The sequence below is a fragment of the Triturus cristatus genome, chromosome 3_1, assembly GCF_964204655.1.
Source record: "Triturus cristatus chromosome 3_1, aTriCri1.1, whole genome shotgun sequence".
In the NCBI taxonomy this organism is placed as follows: Eukaryota; Metazoa; Chordata; class Amphibia; order Caudata; family Salamandridae; genus Triturus; species Triturus cristatus.
Genome location: NC_140583.1, coordinates 758249879 through 758269231, shown reverse-complemented (window position 1 = coordinate 758269231; position 19353 = coordinate 758249879). Strand labels below are relative to the sequence as shown.

General features: G+C 44.2%; 1 protein-coding gene and 1 long non-coding RNA gene across 3 annotated transcripts in view; one reads left to right on the top strand and one right to left on the bottom strand.

The window, feature by feature from the left end:
• Positions 1-657, bottom strand: part of LOC146860936 (uncharacterized) — a 117043-nt gene extending 116386 nt beyond the window's left edge. The window contains exon 1 of the long non-coding RNA XR_014978896.1: positions 433-657. This is a non-coding gene — a long non-coding RNA (uncharacterized LOC146860936). The remainder of the gene's footprint in view (positions 1-432) is intronic.
• The window catches only part of MOB2 (MOB kinase activator 2), a 323951-nt gene that overhangs the window by 226173 nt on the left and 78425 nt on the right, over positions 1-19353 (top strand). The window contains exon 1 of one of the 2 annotated variants that reach the window (XM_085644921.1): positions 797-1510. The exons of the other annotated variant lie outside the window; for it this stretch is intronic. Coding sequence (XP_085501047.1) covers positions 1413-1510 — 98 coding nt within the window. The 5' untranslated portion in view covers positions 797-1412. Of the gene's footprint in view, positions 1-796; positions 1511-19353 lie in introns of those variants that run through there. 2 annotated transcript variants of the gene reach the window in all.

The following is a 19353-nucleotide window of genomic DNA, read 5'->3' as shown; positions in this document are numbered from 1 at the left end:
ACTTGGTTGATGGCACACTACATGAAACAAATTAATTTCCTCCGCTACCAGTTTGTGGTAACTTCTGAGAAGCTTAATTTTGCTCCTTGGACCAGACTTATTGGTAGGAAACAAGGCTTCTGCTTTGAGTTCCATGCTCCACCCGCCTGTCTAACGTTGAACGTAACCGCTACTTTCAAGACTGGTTCCTTTTACTGTATCTATCCATTGCCCAGCAATGAATGAGGTGCCTTGGTTGAGCAGAATGAGGCCTGGAAGCTATTGGATTGATCAAGTAGCAGTACGTTGGGGGCTGGACAAATTACTGTTTTTTTAAAAAAAAAAATATTTTAACTATTAGGAACTTGTCGTGGGGGTGAGGGAGTGAGACTATCTGCATTCAAGGGTAGTAACCATTACAGCCCACTGCCAAAAGATTATTTTGCTACGTACCTGACATTCTGGGCACAGCACAGACCCGTCTGTGAAGTCAAGAGATTCTGATTCAGAGACCCAAGCTTCTGGTTACTGCCGATGTGGACTGTTGGCTGGCCCCTTATCAACCTAAACACTTGTATCGAAGCCTATTAATAGCCAGAAACGTCTCGCGTGTTCTGGGCTGGTGGTCCCACACATAAAAGAAAGTATAATTGCCAGCATGCACATGGTAACGCAACACTTTACAGAGGTAAACTGTCTGCAGCCCAAGCGTCCCTCTCCTGAACATAGTTACAGCGTGCGCGCGCAAGACCTGCCGTGCACGTCACGCACCGCAGAGAGCATAGCCTAGATAAAGCGTCCGGCGGAAGTACAAGCTTCTGGCAGGAAGAGAGCAGATATATCTTAAGCACAGGCATTAGTACTTAGTTTCTAGGTTACCATGGTCACGTGCGATACCGCAGCCGTTTAGCCTACAATAGTTTGCATTATGGTTCCTGTGCTTTTAACGCTGCATGTTTGTATCCCGGCATGCGTATGGTTGTTTGCAGCTATGGCAGTAGTTTAGGTCTCCTTCACATTGGAGAGTGGTGGGGCATAGGAAAGACATGTAGTGCAGACGATGGCAAGATATTTTAGTCAATTTCGTAATTTTAACATTTTCTGTAACTTAAGCATTTTAGGTAAAGGCCTATTCAGTTATGTAGCCTTCAGATAACTCTAAATTGAGCACAAGTAAACTGGGTTATTGTTAATTACTATTGCGGAAGCCGTGTTTTAAGCTTTTATATGCACGCTTCGTGGTCATTAGGGTTTAAATCCCACCAATCCACCCCCGTTGTTCCTCTGAGCAGGTGGTCTGCCTATTAACCATGGGTGTTCCCACCTCCTCGACCTAGCGAGAGTGCAGGGAGGGAGGGACTCGGGGCGTGAGAAAGGAAGCTCTCGATTCGGAGTTAGATTTAGATCCCAGCAAGGTTTCTTAGCGCCCTCCAATGAGGCGCCCGGGCCGATGCAGCCTCCTTCACGCCTTGCTTCGCCTGTTGAGAGTAGGCATGCGGCTGAGGAGGAAAGGCGCGTTCTCATTACACAGGTAAGAGGAGGGTATTCCACAGTCTTCTGCGCGGCACCGACGTAGGCGTAGTTTGCCTCCCTGCTCTGTGCAGACCACTTTTGGAGGATAAGGGTCAGGGTGGAGTTTATGGGAAGCACACTGCGGCCTCGGCAGAATGTCGCATCGCTTTCTGTTCCTCCCTTGCTGCCATATATCACGGCGAATCCCTGGAAAGGTCATCATGGCGCAGTAACAAAAGAGAGGGGGAGCACTGACGTAACTAGGGTACCACGGCCCCCAGTTCACGCAGTGACAATTCCCACCAACTTTTTATTAGGTAGTAAAACACCTGATTGAACCGGGGGTAAGTGGCGGCACTTGGGTCTCTGGGCCTCGGTGCCACTTCACCTGTTGCACCACTGGTAGCTTTGCCGTAAGATGAGCGGGTAGAAAGCTATTCTAACCTGTGGTCCCGTGTGTGGGGAGGTTCTCACATTCACTCTGGTGCCGTCCCTCCCAACGCCCCGTAAGTTTTCGTGGAAACATCTTTGACACATTCGATGTGGGTGACTGACTCGCGATTTAAAAAAAATATCAAATATGGTCTTTTTTTCACGCTTAAATCCGCCTCTCTTACGGTGCGAATAGGAAAATTAGTTTTCTAAGCAAGGCAGTTATCTGTTTAAAAATATTTGCATGTGTGTTCCGAATCGCGTTTCTGTTGTGCTAGAATACGATAAGTCATCCTTCTCTATGAGGGAAATCCGAGGTTGCTAACCTCTTTGAGGCGTGCAGGTGTCTGTAATTACAGAGCTTAATTCTCGTGCTTGAAATGAGTGTAGTGTGAACCCGATGGCCAGTCCTTTGTGAGTGCCTTTTCAGGGTCTTGCTCAAGTGGTGTTTTGTAGGTTTTCACACAGTGTAGTGGGAGTTATTTACAGATTGCAGGACACGTGGGCAGAGTCCGTGGGCCATGTAGCCTGTGGGGCGGGGCGAAATCAGTGGCTCTTAGGTGCGAAATTGGTGCAATTTGAAAGTAAAAAGTGTATATATTTTGTCTTTCCTAATTGTAACCATAGTACTTTGTTGCTGCAGAGTTTCCAGTGATAAGAGGGAGAGCTCGTTTACTAGAGTAGAAAAAAGTCCGTGTGCCGGTTATATGTAGAGGTCTGCAGCAGATATATTAATCTGTGATTTGAATTTGTGGCTGGTCACTACCTTGCGTTCTCATCTCTGCAGAAGCTGCATTTTAACCCTGTGAGATTTCATATTGTTTTGACAAACCATGACCTGTGGAAGAAACCTTCGTCTCTATTTTATGCGAGTTTACGCTCTCAGCTTTCTGAAATGAATTGTGCCTGTAGCCTCCCTGCAGACTTTTGCAGGTGTTATATTAACCATCTGAACTACCTCACAGGAATTGAAGTCAGTGACATGTACATTACATATCATGGCTGAAGTACTTGTGTCCTTCAACTGCTCACGTTTTGGTTGCTACATTTTTTTTTCTTTTTGAAGCACTCTGACAGTCCATGTGTTTCAGCTTGCTCTCTCGTGCTTCTCTCTGCCCCCTCCTCCCCGCTGTGGTCCATGTTGCTCTCACCTGTGTGCTTCTGGCCCCCACCTACTCTCATGTTTCCCTCCGGACTCATTTTGCCTTCTCTTGTTAATTCGCTCGTTTCTTGCCCCTATATCTCCACCGTGCTGATCTTCTTCATTTGTTTGCTTTTCCCCCCTTACTCCGCGTTTCTGCCACCTGCTCTCCTTGACCTGCTACTTGAACCTTAATGATTATAATTTTTTTTATAAAAGTGTCATGATGCACACTGTTCTGTGTAATTTTGTAGGTATGCACACACACGTGTGTTTAACACATACACGCACTTACAAAATGGCACAGCCCAGCGGTCGGGTCATTGTGCTTTTTTTAATCCTTTTTTTCTTTCCTCTCAAACATGCTGTACAACATCTGTTTTGATGTTGACCCATATCCAGTCTGCCCTGGATCCGAGCACCTGGGTGGTGCCCTTGGTTTTTTCTTACACCCGTCCTGCAGTCCCACAGATATTACCTTCAGTTCAAGGTAGGGCAGGAGCCTTTTCAGTTTGCCATGCTTCGTTTCAACCTCACCAGTGCCCCTCTGGTGATCATGAAAGTGGTGATGGAGGTTGCTGGCCATCTCTGGAGGTCAGGATACCAGTTTTCCCTTACCTCGTCGACTGGCTTTTGAAATCGGAGTTGTTGAAAATTGCCAGATGCCAGCAAACCTCCTGACATGGGTGGGGTTCACGATCAACGAGCTGATGTTGCAACTGACTACTTTGCAGAGGCTTCCTTACATTGGAGCAGTCCTGGATACAGGACAGTTAAAGGCCTTCTCTCCATTTCAACAAGTCTAGGACATTAATGTCCTTATCTCTTTTGTTCGGCCTCAGTCCTGGATCTCAATGAGAGCAACTCTGAGGTGTCTTGGCCTTTTAGCCTCTTATCCTCCTGCATCCTCCTTGTTGATTGCACAATCAAGCTCGGCAGTGGTATCTGAGGAAACCAATTTGGTGCCATTCAAATTTCAACTGAGTCTGCTCATGGTCTCGACCAGAATTGGACCAGTGGCAAGTTCCTACCCCAGCCAGAGCTGACGGTGGATACAGATGCGTCACTACTGGGCTAGTGAGGTCATCAGATGGAGGTAGAGATTGGAGATCTCTGATCTCCAATGGAAGCCTGCTTCCATATCAACCTGCTAGAGTTAAGTCATTTGCACGGCCCTGAAGGCCATACTACCATTCATCAGAGGTAGTCTAGTACAGGTTCTCACAGACACCACCACTATCATGTGGTATTGCAACAAACAAAGTTTCTTACCCTCTGAAATTTGTTGGAGCATCTTACTGATCACGAACCACCTGGCGGGGTCTTTGAATGCCAATACGGGCAAACTCGGCAGATGGCATATTGCAGACCGCAAATGGCAACTACATCACAAAGTGGTTCAGGGCATCTTCCAGCTGTGGGTAGAAGCTTGGCTAGATCATTTCACCACCATTGTACGTGCAGTTTTAAGTTGGAGTTTCAGCGAGACCATGCATGCACTCTGCACTCTGTGATGTGTTCTTGCTGGAATGGAACTCTGAACTCCTGTAAACCTTCCTGTGCCTGCCTCTCCTGCACCAATTCTGAAAACGATCAGGAACGTCCGGGATCAAGTAATTCTAGTCACTTCAGATTGGGCCTGGAGTGTGTGGTACCTGTAGCATCTGTGCATGGGCACCTCTCCTCCGATAAGCTTGCCACTTCGCAAGGATCTTTTGTCTCAGCAACAAAGCATGGTATTCCACCTAAATCTACACCTCCATGAGTGGCGGTTGAGCGGCAGTAGTTGACTGCGGTTTATCTGCTGCTGAAAGTGGTGGATGCCATCCTTGCCTCCAGATGCCTTTCACCAAAGTCCATTTGTTCCTGGTGATGAGACAGGTTTGTGGCTTGGTGTGGTAACCACAAAATTGATCCTTTATAATCCAGGCTGTTCGAAGTTCTTTCGGTCACCAAGGTCTTGCTGTGAAAACTATTGAAAGCTATTTGTCGGCCCATTTGTTTTTTTACATTTTCCGGAACCTTCCTCCATGTTTAAATCACCTGTTGTGATGAGATTTAGCAGAGGTTTGACACACCTTTCCTCCAAAACAATTTATGGGACCTTAATTTGGTCTTCACGTTTCTCACATGCACACCCTTCAAGGCGATGCATAGCTCCTTGCTACATCTTTTTTTTTTTTTTATGTTTGAAAGCTTTATTAGAGAAAAATAAGTATTACAATAAGGTGACATCAGCCAATATGAGAACAAAGGTATAAGATGGGACAAAGAAAGTAGAAGCAGCCAATATCACAATGAAAAACAAAGCATTTTAAATGATGGGGAGGAAAGGAGGGGGGGGGAAGGGAGGAGAGAAGAAAAACAAAAACATGGTATTGATCGTAGAGGATGGGTAAGCAATAATAGGAAATACAGTCAATGGCAATCAAAAAGTACAGTAAAAAACCATCATATGAGTAATTGCATGAATGAAAAAGAAGTATGAAGAAGGTCAATATAAAGCTAAATAATAACAATATTGAGACTGAAAAATATCATGAAAAACTGCAGGCAAGAGTACATGTGTTCAGGGGGGCTTGAAATTATCTGAAGATAGTGGAGAGTAACTCTTTTTGGCGGATTGATCAAGGTATAGAGTAAGAGGTAGCCAGTAAAATTCAACATTTCGGGAGGGTTTACAGGAGGAAGCAAAGGCAACATCAAGTCTGTGTGAGTGACATACAAGATTCCACCAACAATTGAGAGACAATTTGTTCAGAGATTTCCAATTAGAGACAATATGCTGTAATGCCAGAGCCAGCATAAGGTCAAAAAGACCGCGAGAATGTGGGGGGAGGTCTAAATCCTCTGAAAGGCTACCAAGAAATACTAAAGAAGGAGAAAATTGAATAGAGAGGTTGAAAATGCGAGAAAGGCGAGAGAATAGCTGAGACCAGAAAATACGAGTTGAAGGACAGAAGAAGAAGAGGTGGAAAAGATCCGCAGAAGGGGCATTACAGGTCCAACAGTTAGATACAGCATCAGGTTGAAAGCGGGAGATAGAAAGAGGAGAAAGGTATAGTCTGTGGTAAAAGAAAAATAGGGATTGAGTGAGAGAAGCAGTACGGGAAATCTTCAAGGATCGAGCCCATATTTTGTCCCAGAGAGAAGTCTGCCACGAAGAAAGTAAGTCTGTCTCCCAGGACAATTCTAATTTTGATTTGAGACGATCTGGATTGGGGGCTGAAAAGTACCGGTAAATTATGGAAGCTTTAGGAGTTGTAGAAAGGACAGTGAGTAGAGAGGAAGATGAGGTAGGTAGGTCTTCAGAGGGGAGAGAGTAATAACGATCTAGAATGGTTTCCATAAGGATAGGGAATTTCTTTGCAAAAGAAGGAGGGCAGTGGAATTGAGACCGAAATGCAGGAAATGAGCAAGGGGATGACCCATCAAAAAGATGACGTATCCAAATGATACCTTTCGCTCTCCATGAGGGCCATGCAATAGGTCGGTTGTTAATTAATAGAAGTGAATTGTACCATATAGGCAATAGTAGGAAGGATTCCTGCGTTACTGAGGAAGGTGAAACTAAAGGGCGCAGAAGAGAAGAAGTATGCTTGAATAAAAGGGGATTAAGGCATGGGGCTTTAGAGGTAAAACGAATTACTTCTTGGAAAGAGTACGGAAGCAGTAGTTCCTGTTCAACAGAAAGCCAGAGGGGAGAAAAAGGGGAGGGTTCCTGAGATAACCAGCGGGAAGCCTGTCGAAGGGAAAAGGACTTATGATAGAGGCGAAAGTCTGGAAAGTTGGTACCACCATTAAGTTTAGATTTACGTAAGTTGGAAAGCGATATGCGGGCTTTTTTCTGCTTCCAAAGAAATTTGGACAACGTAGAATCAATGCGACGGAAATAGGAGTTTGGGATACGAAGTGGGAGCATGGATAATAAGTAGATCAAAATAGGGGCAATCATCATTCTGATGGAGTCAAGACGGCCCCACCAGGAAAGAAATAGTGGATTCCAAGAGGTGAGTAATGAGTCTATCCTAGATATGACTGCATTCATGTTGAGTTGAATGGAGGAGGATATAGAGCTAGAAAAAAGAACGCCGAGATATTTAATTTTTGTAGAATTCCAAGCAAAGCCAGTAGCCGTGAAAAAGTGGGGGAGACAAAGTTTGGTTAAAGGAAGAATCTCTGTTTTGTCCGAGTTTATTTTGTAACCGGAGACCAAGGAGAATTTCTGAAATTCGTTTAGTAATGCGGGGACTGAGGTAGGCGGGTCAGAAATAAATAAAAGAATATCGTCAGCATATGCAGACAATTTAAGATGACGTTTACCGTACGGGAAGCCAGAGATGGATGGATTATTGCGTATGGAGGTAAGGAAAGGTTCAAGCGCTAAAATAAATAAAAGAGGTGATAAGGGACAGCCCTGACGAACACCACGTTGAAGTGTGAATGGGGAAGTGAGTTGACCATTAACGAGAACAGACGCTTTGGGCATAGAATATATCAAAGAAATATAAGATATGAATTTAGGGTTAAAGCCGTGCCATTTTAAGGAGGCCAGAAGAAAAGACCAGTCAACCCGGTCGAAGGCTTTCTCAGCATCTACTGAAATGGCTGCAAGGGGAATCGATAGTGAAGGGGCTTTACTTAAAACATTAAGAAAGAGTCTAGAATTATCCGAGGTCAAGCGGCCCTTAACAAAGCCGCATTGTTCTTTCCCTATAAGATGTGGTAGGAGCGGGTCAAGGCGAAGAGCTAATAGTTTCGCAAAAATTTTATAGTCAACATTAACTAGAGATATAGGTCGATAATTTTTACAGAACTTAGGGTCTCTACCATCTTTAGGGATAAGGCATATGGTAGCGTCCTGAAAAGAGCCTTGGGCTGATCCAGTAGAACAAAAAGACTGAAATAGAGATAGAAGGTGGGGTAAAAGAAGGTCTGAGAAATGTAGGTAGAATTCAACTGGGAAGCCGTCCGGTCCTGGGGTTTTCCCCTTAGTGAGGGAGGATAGAGCAGAGGACAGTTCCGAAATCGTAAGGTCAGAATCAACAGCCGAAATATTAAGGTGGGAAGTATCTGGTTGAGGTATGTTGTCAAAGTAGGATTGAATAAGCTCTGGGGTGGGAGGGTTTTCCGGAGTATATAAAGTTTCATAAAAAGAGTGGAATTGTTCCAAAATTTCTGCATTGGTATGAAGAAGTACATTAGAGGGGGAATAAATAGAATCAATATTAGTACGTTCTTTACGAGATTTTAAATAATTAGCTAACAGTTTACCTGATTTATTTCTACCTCCATAAAATCGCGCGCTGCTCCGGAGAAGAAAAGAGGAGGCAGAGTCTGTGGTAAGTTTGTTAAAGGCAATCTTCGCCTTAAGCAATTCAGGAGACATAATCTTATCAGAGGAAGTATAGAATTGATGTTCCAGAGATTTAATATGTGCAAGGGTGACTTTACGCTTTTGAAGGAATTTTTTCTTTTTTTTAGAGACAAAATCAATAATAAAACCTCGGGCTGTGGCCTTGAAGGAATCCCAAAGAGTATGAGGTGAGGTATCAGGCGTAGAGTTAAGATGAAAAAATTCAGAAGCAAAAGCACGAAAAGAGGAGGAAAAAAGAGGATCAGTAAGAAGAGAAGGGTTGAAGCGCCAGCGAGAAGATTTAGGAGTAGGAGGAAGAAGGTCAAAAACAGTAATAATAGGAGCATGGTCAGAGATAACAATCGGTTCAATAGAGGAAGAAATAAGGTGTTGAGAAAGAGATGGAGAGAGAAAGATATAGTCTAGGCGGGAGAAGGAAGCATGAGGAGGAGAGAAGAAGGAAAAATCCATAACGTCTGGGTGAGTGAGTCTCCATGAGTCTACCAAATGAGTTTGGGTAATAGTGTCAAGGAATTGTTTATGAGGTTTATGAGGAGAAAAACGATCAGAGGATCTTCGGTCTAAAAATGGGTCAATGATCTGGTTACAGTCTCCACCCAATAGAAAAGCATCATCTTTACGCTGAATACATTTTGCTGTAATGGAGGGCCAAAAGGAGGAGTCAAAACATGTGGGACCGTAAACATTGAGTATCGTAAGTGGGATATTGTTAATTAGTAGTTTAGCTAAGACCCAGCGTCCCTCGTCATCCTTTTCTTCTAGAACTACTTTACACTGGAGACGCTTATGAATCAAAATGGCTACTCCATTCTTTTTTTGGGAAGCAGAAGAAAATAAAACAGTTCCAACCCATAATCGCTTTAGCTTTAAAGATTCGATGTCAGATAGGTGAGTTTCTTGGATAAGGACGATATCTGGATTGTAAGAGGAAAGGTGGGAGAGTACTCTTTGCCTTTTGATAGGGTGATTAAATCCTTTCACATTCCATGAAACAACTTTGAAGGTGAAAGCTTACTAAACTGATCTAAATCAAGATTTGCAAAAACATACTGTACATGTAATAATAATTCAGACTGTATAGAAGTATTAACCATAAAACTCTTCAAAAAGGAAGAAGGAAGAACAGGTAGAAAAGGGAGAAGAAAAAGGAAAAGGGAGGAGGGGAGGGATGGGAAAAGGGAAGGGAGACCAGTGGGGAAGGAAGAAGGAAGAGAAGAGAGAATGCATAGAAGACAGTACAAATCCAGAAGGATGACTGCGTTAAACATACCTGAAAGAGAAAAAATACACATGGGGAAGGTGGGGAGGTGATGATGCTTTACAAGACGTACGGACCAGGATCAGGAGGAGAACCACATCGAGACCGCACAAAAGGAACATGGAATGGGACAAGGTGTTGAGAGGAGTATCCGATACATATCCGTCTGGGGAGGAAAAAAGGGAAAAATGTTAACATACATAACATGTAGACGTAAAAATAGAAGTCCAGAGAGTAGAAAAAGAAAATAGAGGGATATATAGGAGATGCCAGAAACAGATAAAGGAGAGAAGAGATACGAAAAGAGAGTGTAAGAACTGAGGTGAGAAGTAAGGAGAATACACGAAGTCAAAGACAAGCCATTAGGAAGACAAACAAGTTAAACAATAAAAGTCCAATTTCAGCCACTGGTCGAAGCAGAAGAGGAGGCGTCCATCCCTTCTCCACTGTGTAGAAGAAGAAAGTTCCTTAATTCTCCAAGTTCCTGAAATGACCAAGTCTTTTCTCGATAGGTGACTCTGAGAGTACAAGGATGAAACAAGCCATATCTTGCTCCCAAGGCGCGCAGAGAGGGACGCATAGCCAGAAATTCTTTACGTCTGGAGGCGGTGACATTAGAGACATCTTGAGATAGATATACTCGTTGACCTTGCCAAGACACTTGTTTTTTACTCCTCGCGGCTGAGAGAATCAATAAAAGATCTGTGTATTTCAGAAATAAAATAATGACTCCACGAGGTTTTGAGGAGGAGCCCGTTCTGGCACCTAGTCTATGGGCTCTTTGTATACTAATGGAGGTGGAAGGTGGTAGGTCCAGAAGTTTCGGCAAGAAAGTGGTGAAGAAAGTTACTGGATTATCCCCCTCAAGATTTTCCGGCAAATTGTAAATACGGAGGTTATTCCTCCTATTTCGATTTTCCAAATCCTCTGTATGCTTTTGGAGTGAGAGGACCGTTTTTTCTAAAGAGTCTATACGTTGTGTGTTGGACTGAACTTCAGGAAGGTGCTGTTCAACAGTAGAGAGACGGGCATCCATATTTTCCCATTTATCTTTTAAAAGCTGCATATCTGTACTCGTCTTTTCAATAAATGGGCGCAGCGCACGCAATTCCTCTAGAATTTGGTCAATAGAAGAATGAGAAGGATTGTCTTCTGGCGTAGGAGAATTTTGCTTGAGGCGCTTGCCCGCCGGAGCGGGTGGGGAAGACTTACTGGTGTTAGTATGAGCCAATGATGATTTTGGAGTCGTCATTTTCGCAGATACAGTGGCTCTATTTGTACCAGATGAAGATGCACCTGAAGTACTCCTCGATGGTATGAAGACAAATTTAGGTTTGCGTAAGTTGACCATAGAAAGGAATGAACGTGCGACAATATAGTCTCAATTCCCTGTGAGAAGACTAAAGGTGCATGTGAAATGTTCCAGAAATATCTCCAAAGAGAGGGGGAAGCACCCAGACGTAACTCAGTGGAAAAGGCGACAGAGAATTAGAGTATGCTAAATAACGAGTACAAAAAGGGGAGAATGGCTAAAATGGAATCACAGGAAGGAGCATCCTGAAGTAGCTGAGGCGCAGGAGAAACGGGCAAAAAGTCTCAGAGAACGTTGTTATCATAGCGCCATGAGGAGGAAATTTAGGATAAAAAGTATTTCAGAGCAGTGAGCATGTTAGGGCGGGAAACATCCAGTTGTCAGGGGTGAAGCGCCGTAAAACTGCGTATTTGGACGTTTCCTCTAATGTGGAGGAGGAGAGAAAAAACGCAGTAAAGGTGTCTTGCACAATATATATAAATCTCACCCCTGAAGTGAAGTCGGTGTCTGAAAGTTCATTGGTGTCCAGTGGCACGTCGTGTAGTGACAGCTCCTGTCAGCAGAGGCTCCGATGCTCGAAAGAGCTTCAAAATGGCGGCTCCGTGAGGGGCAGGGAATTCATCACGGAGAGGGGCGAAAACGGCTCCACAAGCGATGAAAAGCTGCTCCGCCGATTTCGCTAGTGTTCCGCCAACCAAATCCGGCAACGGTGCTCAGTAGCGGTCCCGTTTACATCGGGAAAAAACGCCGTGAGGTGGTCGATGCGGCGGAGCTCCGTACCTAGCCGGCCATCTTGCGCGGCATCCAAGCCACGCCCCCCTTGCTACATCTTTTTACTTTGACGACTATCTTGCTTGTTGTGATTACTTCAGCACGTCGCATAAGTAAGTAAAAGACCTATAATCGAACATTTTCGGGTATGGTACCAAGTATCTGGAACTCTCTCTCCCCCCCGCCCCCCAAAGTCAGGGTGATCCCTTCCTCTGCCCTCTTCAAATCAGATGTTAAAGAGCTCTTGATGAATAAATATCTGCCTCAGGCTTTCTTCCCCACTTGACTCCCGGGCCATTCAACGCTGTTTTGTGTCCTAGATGCTAGGCTCTGGAGAATGTTAGACATTCTCAGTCTATGTACTTGTCGATATGTTGATTATTTGTGTTTGCATGTACTCGTACTACTGCACAATCCGTAAAGTGATCTGATACCCTCAGTGGTCATGTTTGCGCTATATAAAACTTTCAAATAAATAATAAGTGTCACTTGGCCATTGTGTAGCAGACCTTGAGGTAGAGGACTATCTACCTCTACATCCTCTGGATTAAGATCTGCTACGCACAAGCCAAGAAACGACCACCAGAAAGTTTGAGAGCCCATTCCACCAGGGCTAAGGCTGTGGCCAATGCGTTGGCACTCTCTGTCCTTGACATCTGCCAGGCAGCTGTGTGGGCTTCAGAATTTTGCCTGCTCGCTTCTGCAAGACCTTGGTCTGGGTCCACTCCACAGACCCTCCTCTTGGGGAGATACTGCTTTATCTACTTTAAGGTGAGGAATCTGCGATCGTCATCAGAAGAACAAGTAACTTCACTTCAATAATGCTCTTTCTAGCGGAGCCCTCTCCCCTCCCTGATCTGTGGAATGATTTCCTTTTAACATCTGAAAAGGTGCCAAGTTAGGAATCTGGAATGTGAAGCTGGTACTACCAATTCACGTTCCAATTCTGGGGGCGGAGAAAAAGACCAGCAAGAAACTGACAATAGCATTCTGGGCTAATGCTTATATGCTGCTCTGTCACCTGGGGGGGGTGCTACGGGGTTAATGCAGAGGTGCACAGCGCCACCTAGCAATGCACTGCAGCATTGCTGGAGAAAAGTTTTCCAGATCCAGTCTTGCTCCTGAGGAGTACTTTTAAGTGGGTAATCTGCGGCTAGATAGAGTATCCACCATTAAGACCATTACCCAAATGTAGTTAACTTGTTTGTTTAGAATCCTGGGTAAGACCCAGGGGTTTTGCTATAGCTTAGATATGGTGGCGATCTGAGGAGGTATAACAGTGCTATTCATGGGTGGACATAGCAGTGCTATTCAGGTCAGTGCAGTAGCTCGAAGCTTGGAGCTTTGTTTGGGAGCAGGACGAGGAATTCAGATTTTTTTGCACATTGAGCTTCATCTTTGTACAGCAGAGATGCAGGAGATAATTTTTATTTAGGGCAGGCTGTTTGTCATTTTTCCTCAAGTATAGCCGCGTGTCATCCCCACACTTGCAGTGAGCTTTTGTAATAGCATGGAATCTTTTTCCAAGTGCCTCCACATCTTTACATTTAATCTGAAAAGAATGGAGACCAGGCTTGATCTCCATGTGTCTAATTAGCAGCTCTATGACTGATCCTATGCTCTCCTCCTTCGTAGCACCTCAGATCTTGATTTGAGGTTCTACGAAGGAGGAGAGCATAAGATCAGACATGTAGCTGCTAATTCGACACACTGAAATCTGTTTTTATAGATGGGGCCTGAACCAGGTACCAATAGTGAAGTTGAAGTCATGCTTACTTGTCGGTGACGGAGGAGAATGTAATTATGTTGGAGGCTGACAAGAGTTCCAGAAGTATTAGCAAGTGGGTGCTTCCCTTGTCGCACTGCTGGAGAGAGGCATCACCTATATGTAGGAGGCTAGTTTCTGTACCATTGCAGAAGATGAAGCCTGGTTGAAGGCAGCTTTGGTGATGATGAACGAACTTGAGTCAGAGATGGATAGGGTCTGCAGAGGAATGTCAACGCCTGATGTCAGTGATCATCCTCATGTTGCTCTGTGGTATAGTGAGGACAAAGGTGCTGTATTTTTCGGTCTAGTTTTTAAAGGAAAAGGTCGGAAGCAAACTTGACTGTGGGAGATAGCTGTATCTTTAGTTTCTGAGGGTAAAGATCTTTTTGGTAAAGGGATAGGCACATTCAGTGCATCTTGAGTTATTGATGTTATCTGGGCAAAGAGGATTATTGTTTGAGATTACTGAAGAGCTCATTTCTGGATTTATTTGCTTTATTAAGTCTTGTTGACCCTTATAGACCCATTTACATGTACAGGGAACATTGGAGATTGAAAGAGTTTATCGTCTGGAATCATTCTGAGGCAATGAGGCACCGTCGGTTTCTTTGTTCCAATGACGATTACAATCAATTAATTTATTCTAAATTGGTTGGTAATTAATTTCGTTATGTCATCAATAAGAGTCGATTTTTCCTTGTGATTGATAAATGTGTTGTGTAATGTGTTGGTCTTTGCTGATAGAGAAGTAATGGCTAGATATTTGAGGCTGAGTGGGTTTTAATGATATTGGAAGTCCTTGATTCTCCTTGCACAGTATTCAGTACCTACTGAGTAACCGGCTGTTTGTTGAGAGGCCTTAGCTCATTATTGCTTTGACTGAGTAGAAGACTCTCGATGACGGTTGTGCCATAGGCTGAATAGGCACATCGGTGACCCTTGTCGAGAGTCTATCTCATGCATTTTATGATGGACCGATCACTATGGCACACTGATCTTTTGATAAACTTAGCAAGCCTCATCCTTTGGAGAGGCTGACCACGTAGAGGCATCCATGCCTGTCTCTCACAATAGTATACCGGTATGATGAATATAAAGGTCTAAATGATACTGAGGAAATTGTAAGAGCCAAGTACTGTTAATCAGGATGATTGGGTTCTTTTTTTAACAATTCTAGCTGAGGTATGTAGTGGAGAATGCATAGCTGAAGGTGTTCAAGGTTTTATTCAGGTCGGTGACCAGCGTTCATTGCCAGCTCCCTTGTTCCCTTTTGCCTCTGCCTTCTTGCTTACAGAAGGAAGCAGTCGTCACTTGTATCCTGGGTGGAAAAGAGTGTCAAGACATAAGCCAATGCCACCTTTTTTACTTGCAGTTTTTTAGGGGGGATTCCTCGGCTTCCTCCCCTACCCCACCACTCTCTGTGTGCCCATTCTGTCGTGTTACAGTCCTTACCCCAACCAGCCTTGTACTGGGGCTCTGGCTCTCTAGCCGAAGCACGACGGGCTTGAGGTCAGCTGGCTCTCGGTAGTGTCTCGTCGGTGATAGAGCACGCCTAAAACACATTCTTAGGCACATGCTTCCGGCGTGGGAATTCCCTAGGGGCAACGGATGCGGGTGTCCCCTGTAAAGTGCATAATCTGTTACAGGCAGCTTTAAGCACCAAACCCGTGTTCTGCCTAATGCAATATGACAGCAGGGCTTTGTACGAGTGAACCTCCGTCATTCTGCCTGAAGAGGCACCGTCGGAGCCTGTGAAACCACTAGCAGTGCAATGAAAGTGCTTTCGCCCTACCATATCAGCGCCGCGAAGCTGCATTGTGTGCGTTGAATCCCTCCCTCCACCTCCTTGAGGACTAGTGGTCACCCATAAGAGCCGCATGAAGTGGCCCCCGTTCGTCTCCCGCAGCCTTATGAAATCGCTGTAATTGCTCCACGCAATTATGTTCACATTTATCCCAGGTATCTGTAGTGTTTGATTTATTTTCGTTTTTAAAAAGGCCTAGAAAGGCTAGTAGCACCTCCCTCCTCCCCTCACCCCTTCCTTAACTGTTTTGCCCTTATGAAAGGATCTCTGGTGTTGGGAAAACTGGTAACCAAAATGCACATCTGTCTCCTAAAGGTATAATCCTTTTAGGAGCACTAGCAATTCATTTTATCAGGAAAAAGAGCATGTATCTACTGGCGGCCGCATTTTCCTTACTTTCTTCCCTAATGTTGTTTGAGTTCTCTTCGATCCCTGAAATCTGCCATGGGTTTAGATCTGTAGTTGTAGCCAGTTGCTCAAGCCCACTCTGAAATCATAAACCCCGTAGAAATGTATGGCTCTGACTTCGTGTTTTTTAGCTATAACTTCTGATACAAAAATATTTTTAAACCAATGTTTCATATCTTTTTTTGTCGCGCAATGCATGATGGCCCTGTTTAAGCAAAGGGATCTTTTCGGGAAGCAGTATTTGATAGCTGTCCTTGGAAATCAATGTGCAGTGGTTGTTTATTGCAGCCATTGTGAAACTGATGCTTTTGGGGGAACACTTGTGTGATCAGTGTACATTGAGGATGTTCTGTATGCATAGAGCGTGTTGATTGAGGCCAAAATAGCTGGAATTGCTTGGGATGAATTACTCAGTCCATCTAAGTTGTTAAAACGTAAGATCGGCATGCTGGTGTTTCGTGCTAAGGTGGGTACTGTGTGTGATTGCAGGCTTCTAATGACAGTCCTTAGTGGTTTTTAAGAAATGAATCTGTGTGTTTTGTGTCCGTTGAAAATGCCCTCTTGTATGATGTGATACAGGTGGTTTGATTGAAGTTTTTCTGAAGTTCTCAGTTACTATGCTATGCTGATGTTTACCATAATCATTCAGCAGAGGCCAAACTAGGCCTGTTGAAGGTGGTGATGCCCCCCCAAGTGCTTCCAATTGCTCTGCAAGGCAAGGTGTGGCCACAGCTTCTAGCTGGATTCTACCATTTTAGTTGCTGACTTGTGATAGTCAAGAACTAAGAGGGTGAAAAGAAAATCCAAAGTAAAACCCTCTGCATTGAAATGCTGCACTGGTAAATGGACCTTACAACAGGGCAGGGCAGGTAGTCACTAAATCCCAAATTAAAGGTCACTCGGGAAAGCTACTCAGAAAATAAAGGTGGGTGACAGTTAAGCCATCACTACGAACTTGTAATCCAGTCAGTGCAGCTTGCTCCTGGTTTGACGACATACAAGAAGGACAACTGACTGGGCACACTATGCATCAATGCTCCGAGGATATTATGCACTGCTTAGTCATGTTCCACCCTTCAACCGTATAGTGGGGCCACACTTTCATATGTTGTATGACGTATGTTTTCTTACTCCTGAGAAAGCTTTGTTGTAGCACTTCTTTAATGGGTAATTCAGATGTTAAAGTGTGTGTGAGAATCACAATTGGTGTATACAAACCTTACGTTTGTAACCGGTTGAATGTGTTTCAGGGTACAGTTAGGTTCTGTTACATAGTGAAATCTAGGTGACTACTGATTATCCTTGTTCTGTTCCGTAAGATATTTCAGAGCTTGCATGTATGCCCCGAGAAGGGCCCCTCCCTAGTGTGGGTTTCTTCTGAATAGGGAAATGTGTAAAGGGGCAATCTAGTTTTGAAATTGCTCCTTTGTCTGTAGAGTCTGAGTTTAGATTGTACAGAGATTGGTCCTGTCCCATGGTGAGTGAAGACCAGACCAGCGAAGCAGATTCTTCATGCGACTGAAATCCAGCGTAGGATCATGGTGGCAGACCAAATATGATGGCATTCTATCCGGTTTAGAACATGTCTCATTGTAGCATTCTTGATTTGTTGTAGTTTGCTGATTATGTCCCCAGGAAGTCCAATGTAGCGTGTGTTGACATAGGAGGAAACAACAGCACTAAAGTTTGGCCTGGACACAGTGCAAAACCATGGTAAGGAAAGATGCACTGTAATCTTAGCTGAGCTAGAGTCACAACTCCCAAGGTTCTTAACTAATGCGAAGGTGTTGGGGGCAGTCAATTCCTTGAGCCAATAAAATAATGAGGCCATATTTAAGCCCAGAGCCACAGATGAAGACCTCCGGAATACAGGAATTGTGGTTCAGGCAGTTCTGCATCCTCCACTGTTTTGCTGCCAGAAGGCATTAGCGAATTGCTGAGTTGGCCAGGTCCAAGTTTTCCCCACATTAAGGATAATCTTGTTCTAGTCATCATCGTTGTAACATAAGCTTGAAAGAATCGAAACTCAGGTAGTGGGGCAGATGTACATGAAGAGGAGCAACTGTTGAGCTTTGGTATCCCCTACTGAAAGGATGAATGTTGATGAGAAGGAAATGTGCCCCTCTATGCGTTAAACGTTAATCCATTTAAGGACCCAAGATACCGGTGTTATGTTTTTGAATTAGTAGGTGAGAGGTCAAATGTCAGGAGTGCGGCAACGCCATGAGAACTGACAGAGTTCTTGAGGGTGTCTTAGAAACCTCATATTACAGATACTGTCCTGGAAGAGGCAACTGATCTGCATGTGCTGTTCTCGAAGTGCAAGGAAGACACAGAGCAGATACATGGGTACTTTTTCAGCAAGTTTGCCCAGAAACTGTTGTGTAATGATCTGTTGCTTCTTCAGCATAATCTTGATGTTGAACTCACCAGCTAAAAGGGGAGAATTTGTTTTTCGACCGGTTTGGCATCCCTCTTTAAGAGGGATTTACACATCATTGTGACCTTTTTCAGAGAGGCCTCATCAGGTCCTACTTCAAATGAAATGGCAGAGAGGATGTACGACCGTTTGAGATTAATCCGAGGGTTCTGAAGTTTCTAGGATCAAGTAAATCTTTCTGTTATCAGTGAGTCAGATAGGCTAGTGTGGTAGAAGTGAACATTCAGACCAAAAGAGTCAGAAGTCTAGCTAGGTATTGATGATAAACGTAGTGATTCTTTTGGCTTTTACCATCTACTGATCTGTGACCAAAGGTGCAGGGTTGGTGTGTATCGGAGGCATGTGAAGCTGCTGGTGAGGTCAGTTGTGTGACCTTCTGGTGATTAGCTGGGCTGACGTGACCTGAAACCTATAACCATCTATTTCACTTCAGCACTATACTATTTCCTTTGGTGCTCTTCTATTTGGCTACTGTGGTGCACTTTGTGATCATTTTAAAGTGTTCATATCACGGGCTACTCCAATCGGACCAAAGCAAAAGGCTGTGAAATTACAAGAATGGGATCATTCAGAACCGCAAATGCTCCTTGGCAAAACCTCATGAACCAGTTGACCTGCATTCTTGATTTCTCCCAATCATACCCAAAGTAGCTAGAGGTTGCTGCACATGCTGGCTGGGAAGAGGTTCAGATTCCTTAATGGGAAGTCTTTGGGGCATTTAGGATGCCCTGCCTCTTCAAGCCATATTTGATACAGCAGTCTGGACACACTCCTATTGTGAAGCTGGCACTGCTCAGGGATTTGTACAACTGCTAATCATTCACAGGGATGCTGTAAGGTCAACCACCAAGAGACCACCAGCATGCTAACTTTTACGTGTTACCCTGCAAACCCCAAGGCTACATCTAGGTTGAGGATACCAAAGCCCCCCTTTGATTTGTGTTTTAAGAGTAAATTCTCTTGGCTCCTTATTGGTTGGTGGCTGTCCGTGGGTATAGTCCCTTTCCCATACAATACAGGTGACGTCCACTGAGTCAGACCAATCCCTGCCATGTAATACATGCAGTTTCAATAACTAGGACCAGTTCTTGGATTATTACTGTGTGTTGTAAGTGTTCTATTATACAAGACTGGAAAACCAGTTTTAGATG